The sequence below is a fragment of the Suricata suricatta genome, chromosome 17 (genome assembly GCF_006229205.1).
Source record: "Suricata suricatta isolate VVHF042 chromosome 17, meerkat_22Aug2017_6uvM2_HiC, whole genome shotgun sequence".
In the NCBI taxonomy this organism is placed as follows: domain Eukaryota; kingdom Metazoa; phylum Chordata; class Mammalia; order Carnivora; family Herpestidae; genus Suricata; species Suricata suricatta.
Genome location: NC_043716.1, coordinates 37783586 through 37789209, shown reverse-complemented (window position 1 = coordinate 37789209; position 5624 = coordinate 37783586). Strand labels below are relative to the sequence as shown.

The window sequence follows — 5624 nt, the reverse complement described above, 5'->3', positions numbered from 1 at the left end:
TTTCTTTAGGTACCTAAATTATTCACAGGGTTTGCAAATATTCTTTACGTGTGTAATAGGATAAAAACAATCTGCCAACGCAGGTGCAAGGGCTAAAAGAATACATCTTCCGGTTTCCTTTTGTTGTCTCTGTTTGAAAAAAAGGAATCGTCCCTGAGAAAAGCCTCTAAGGAATGCCTCTAGTGGTAATTTCTGGAATGAAATGAAACAGACTGCTGTACAAAAGGAAAAAAGAAAACACAAAGCAAGGCAAGGTGGACAGTGGTTCAGTCCTAAGGTGAGGTGTCAGCAGAGGAGGTGTTCCTTCCTGTGAACTCTATAAAAGGTCAGCTCATCCACCACCGAGAGGCAGACTCTGCTCCAACCATCCTGAAGCTTCAGGTGCTCCCTCCTACCAGCCCCCATGGAATTCACCCTCAGAAGCCTCCAAGGAGGCCTGAGCTCCGCCTGGCAGGACCGTGCACGCAGCACAGGAGTCTCCATCTATGGAACGGGAGGCACGCTGCGCCGCAGGGAGGCACCCAGCGTCTACGGCGGGGCTGGAGGTAAGGGCGTCCGCATCTCGACTTCCAAACACATGGTGGGCTGCGGGAACGATCTCGCCAGAAGAGAGATGTTTGTCGGTAATGAGAAGATGACCATGCAGAACCTAAACGACCGCCTAGCAAGCTACCTGGAGAAAGTACACTCCCTGGAGCAGTCCAACTCTAATCTTGAATTGCTGATCAAGCAGTGGTATCAAAAAAACACACCCAGCACCAGGGACGACTGTGCGTATTTCCAACAAATAAAAGAGCTCCAAAACCAGGTAAGGATGATGCCTGTGTTTTCCACTCCACTGCTGAGCTACACGATACGCCAAGGGGGCTTCCATGTTGGGTGGGTCCAAATGGATGCCAGAAAGCAACCTAGGCTGAAATGCTGTACCTATAAAATCGGTGAATTCCATCATTTGCCCTTAGTAGTAGAGTAGCTGACTACATAACTGGATGACTGTAAATTGTACTTCGTTAACTTTTTACAATATAGTTACGTGGAAAATATGAAAATGTTACCTTCCAGTCTCGTAATCTGTATTTTTGTCACAGTTTACTAGGACACAGCTAAGTGGATAGTAAACATTTTTTTTCTAAGAGCTAAAAATTTTATGTGATGATAGATCTGGGTTTTTTTTCACCCAGCTCCCATTAACTTCTGAATTCCCAGTCAATGCGGAAATGCCCCTCCTTTAATTTACGTAAATATTGTAATATTAGTATTAAGACACCATAGGAAAAGTTTCAATGACGAAGCAACTCAGGGTGGAAATAGGGGAAGGGATGAAGGGGTTAGTGAGGTCCAGATTTTTTAATGCCCTGTTTAATCATCTCATCATCAGTTCAGAAACCACTTCTACAGCAATAAAATGTTCTATTGCCCCCAACTCAAATTTGCTGCAACTATATCACAGCCCACTCCCACACTATCTTAGAAAGGTGGAGTTCTAATTTATTGTGTATAATAAAGGGAGTGGACTTTGCTCCAAATTGGAGGGTTCGGTCACTTGCTCTGCTTTAAAATCCTAATCTAATCAAGGAAAGAATCCCTTTGATCTTCATTTCTAGTTTAACACTCATATTCCTTTAGAGCAAAGCCCACCTCCTTACCAGTATTAGATATTGGTGCAGACAGGAAGTTACTTTGGGGTTTCAGGAACTTTGGGGAGGTCAGACAAAGGTGTCTAAACCATCTTCCTGCTGACAGGTCATTTTTCTCAGGTTCCCACTAAAAATGTTCAAAATCAACAAACCATTCTTCCCTACCTGTCTCATGGTTCACATTTCCAAATCTACTGTGGGTCATCCGAAACATATAGACACAGCCACCTATTCCGTTTAATTGGACAGACTCAGTATGTGAAGGAAGGCAGCTCCCTCCAGGACTGGGTCTGCTGAAAGACACAGACCCTTGTACCATCTTCTACGCGTAGTCAGGATCCAGAGAGATCTTAGGGAACTCACCCGTTAGGGAATCCCCTTTGTTAAGATCGAGGGTTTATCCATCCTGACAGCTTCAGTGCCCAACACAACGCTCACGTAGCAAAGTGTCCATTCATTCAGCCAATAGTTAGTAGATACTAAGTGCTGGGCACCATGCTGAGCATTGGGGAATATGATTTAGGGGAGAAACAATGTGATTTAGGGGGAACAGACACAGACAAAGACAATACTTATCCCACCCAGAGAGACAGATGCTAGCAAGGAGGGCCCTGTAGGGCAGTGAGAACACAGGCAATTCGTCCAGCTCTGCCTTGAAGAAAATACTGAGACTTCGCTGAGGTTTAGATGTAGAAGGTGAGACATGGAGAAGTCGTTCACCAAGTGAGAAGGGCTAACAAGAATCTTCTCAGCAGAAACAACATCAAAGGGAAGGCACTCAGTAATGTTTGATGGTTCCAGTTGAACGAAATTCTTCCTTTTGTAAAACCATAAGAAAGCTCACCTAACCCTGGGACCAGAGGTCTATTTCATGACTCGATTAACTTAAATGCCTGTATCCTTGCTCTTCCTTTCTATTTCCATGTGGAAATTCTTGAAACGAACATCATCTTTGATAGAATAGTGGTTGTATCTGAGGATAAACTCAATCATTTGACACTCTCGTCCAGTTGAAAATGTCATTCTTTCTCATGTATTTTCCAGATTAAAACTGTACAACTACAAAATACTCGTTGTGTCCTGCAAATTGATAATGCCAAACTGACCGCTGCGAACTTCCGGCTAAAGTAGGTTCTAACACCAGGGTAAAACGTCCTGGAAACGCATTCCTTTTAGTGGTACTTCATGATACTCAGCTTTCCACATCCGTGTGGATCTGGGGGTTTGAAGGGCGTTAGAAGCTACCTGGTCCAGCCCAGAACTCAGGGCTAGACTTCTACCTCCCACATTCCTGATATTTTTCACTGGTTAGCTCTAGTGGCTAGAACATTCCTTTTTAGTAAACTTTACCTATCTTTTTACCCACTGAACCTAACTCTGCCCTTTGGAGGAACACCAAAGCAATTTACTACTCCTCTTCTGAATAAGTGCCCTCTGTTAACTGAAGCAAGTCATTTGTCTGTGCTCAGTGATTACCCAAGTGAGTCATCTGTGCTTCTTTGAGTGCCTGCAAGTGTACAGCCCAAGTTCCAGGGGTGACCTTGACGCTTCTGAGTTTGCTGGTGTTTTACAATAGGATCTGACCAACCAAATAAGTAGGACTATGATTAAAGCAGCTCCGGTCATGTTTGCTCTCTTGCAGCCATATCGCACTCCATGTGAGCAGAATACTCCTCATAAATGGCTCCTATATCCAAGGGCTTTCTCGTCCTAAATGTGTACAAGGCACTGGTACTAAAAACTCTTTTGTGGCTTAAAAGAGTAGCATTTTAATGCTACAAAGGATCAAAAAGGAGGAAATGGGAAAGCGAATCTGAAGACTAAAGCAGTAAATGTTTGTTCATTCCAGTTTTACTAAGCCAGCATCTGGCTGTTCCATTACATTATTTTTTTTAAGTTTTGCTACTTTAATAAAAATGAGAGCAGGTAAGATTTTGGAGGAGAATCATGAATTTTTAAGATAATTCACTTTGGACGCATCTGCTTAGAAAGTAACAAAAATAATAAATTGATCATGTGCATTCATGAAGTAAATCTAACCATTATTTAATATCAATAATGAGAATCCTTTGTTGACACATTAATTAAAGCAAAATCTTTTTTTTATTTCCTTAAAAATATATTCGAGAACTTAGGAACTTTTTAAGAGTTATTTCAGATTGCTTTTTTACTAATCACTCCAAGCTGCAGAGATTATATTACGGAGCAAATTATCTGATTCCTGGGTTCTCATGAACATTTTTGGTTTGTATAAAAAAGGATACAATGTATTGAAATTGATTTTCTTGTATACCACATAACAATATCTCATTATGTTAGGACTACCTCTTCTATAATGGCTTCCAAAGGACTCAAATCTCGGCATACCAATTAATTCACAGGTATGAGGCTGAGAGGGAAATGCGCTTAACAGTGGAGAGTGATATCGAAGGCCTGAATAAGGTCTCGGCTGATCTATCACTAAGAAGAACAGACTTGGAGGTTCAAATTAAAGAACTGACGAAAGAGCTGGATCTCCTCAAAAAAGAACATCAAGAGGTGAGAAAATGTTCAGAAGCAGTGTTGGGAATAATAGAAATGGCTCTACTAGTGATAATGGGGGGGAATGGTGTTAAGAAGATGACAACAATAACGGTATGAGCTGCGGGGTTCGATGACTTAGAGCAGTACCTGCACTATAATAAGCCCTACCGAAGTTATTTACTTTCTTTTTTACTCATTCCCCATGAAACCAGCCATAAGACTTATATTTCTGCCCAGCCTCATCTGGGAATGTGCCTCAGACTATAATTAGCTTTTTCACCCCTATAGGAAGTGGACATCCTACGCAAACATCTGAGCAACACTGTAAGTGTAGAACTGGATACTGCTCCAGCCCGGGACCTTGGTGCCCTCCTGAATGAGATGAGGCAGAAGTATGAAGTGATAGTCCAGGAGAACCTTCAGAAGGCTAAGGAGCAGTTTGAGACACAGGTAATAGTATAATTCCAAAGAGTAAGCAACTGTGTAGAAGCTGTCCATCAAAAAAAAAAAAAAAAAAAGAAAAGAAAAGAAAGATAACTCATGGTCTTTCTTTTCTCTCTCTCCTTACTCATTTTTTTTCTTCATTTTTGGAACTTTAGACCGAACTTCTGCAGCAACATGTCACAGTGAGCACTCAAGAGATAAAAGACACTGAGGTTCAACTAAAGGAGCTGAGACACACCTACCGGGACCTGGAGATCAAACTCCAGTCCCACCTCACTATGGTAAAGCACATCCAGCTTCATGCTCTCAATGGACTGTGTGTTTACTAAGTGCCCGTGTGAGGAACTCGGGAGATGCAGAAACTTCTAGGAAAGTATCCCTTACCCTTGCAGGGCTGGCAGGGAAACATCCCAAACCAGTGATTAGAATTAAAACACCAAAAGAAATCAAGGACAAGCACACACTGCAAGGATGCAGAGGAGCAAGTAGATCTGGAAGACTTCACAGAGAAAGTGGCATTTAAACTAGATCTTAAAACTTGAGATGAATCTGTAGTTGGAGAATAGGGGTAAAGACATTCCAGGCTAAGCAAATCAGTGAGCTTCTCATAAACTATGCTGTGGTAAGCACCCTCCCCCCCCAATCATAGCAGCTTACAGCAACAACACTACACCCATGATGGGTTGGCTACAGCTCTGCTCTGTGACATTTCCACTGCAGGGGGTAAGGCTAAAGGAGGAGACCCTAGCCAGGGCACGCCAGGGTTGTTGCAGAAAGAAAAGAGCAATGGCCAGCCCACATGACAGCTCCTAAAGCTTCTCAGTACTACATGGCAATGAGAGGGAATGACATATGGCCCTTCGTAGGAAAGTGGATGGACCTTGAGGGTGTCATGCTGAGTGAAGTAAGCCAGGCAGAGAAGGACAGAAACCATATGTTTGCACTCATAGGTCTAGCAGGAAAACAAGAGAGACCTAATGGAGAACCAGGGGGAGCGGAGGAGGGAGAGAGAGTTGGGGA

At 42.8% G+C, this 5624-nt stretch overlaps 1 protein-coding gene across 1 annotated transcript in view; it reads left to right on the top strand.

The window, feature by feature from the left end:
• The first annotated feature begins 403 nt into the window (after nucleotides 1-403).
• KRT20 (keratin 20) overlaps nucleotides 404-5624 on the top strand; it is an 8447-nt gene continuing 3226 nt past the window's right edge. The window contains exons 1-5 of the mRNA XM_029928565.1: nucleotides 404-808; nucleotides 2682-2764; nucleotides 4019-4175; nucleotides 4449-4610; nucleotides 4760-4885. Of these exons, the coding sequence (XP_029784425.1) occupies nucleotides 404-808; nucleotides 2682-2764; nucleotides 4019-4175; nucleotides 4449-4610; nucleotides 4760-4885 (933 nt within the window). The remainder of the gene's footprint in view (nucleotides 809-2681; nucleotides 2765-4018; nucleotides 4176-4448; nucleotides 4611-4759; nucleotides 4886-5624) is intronic.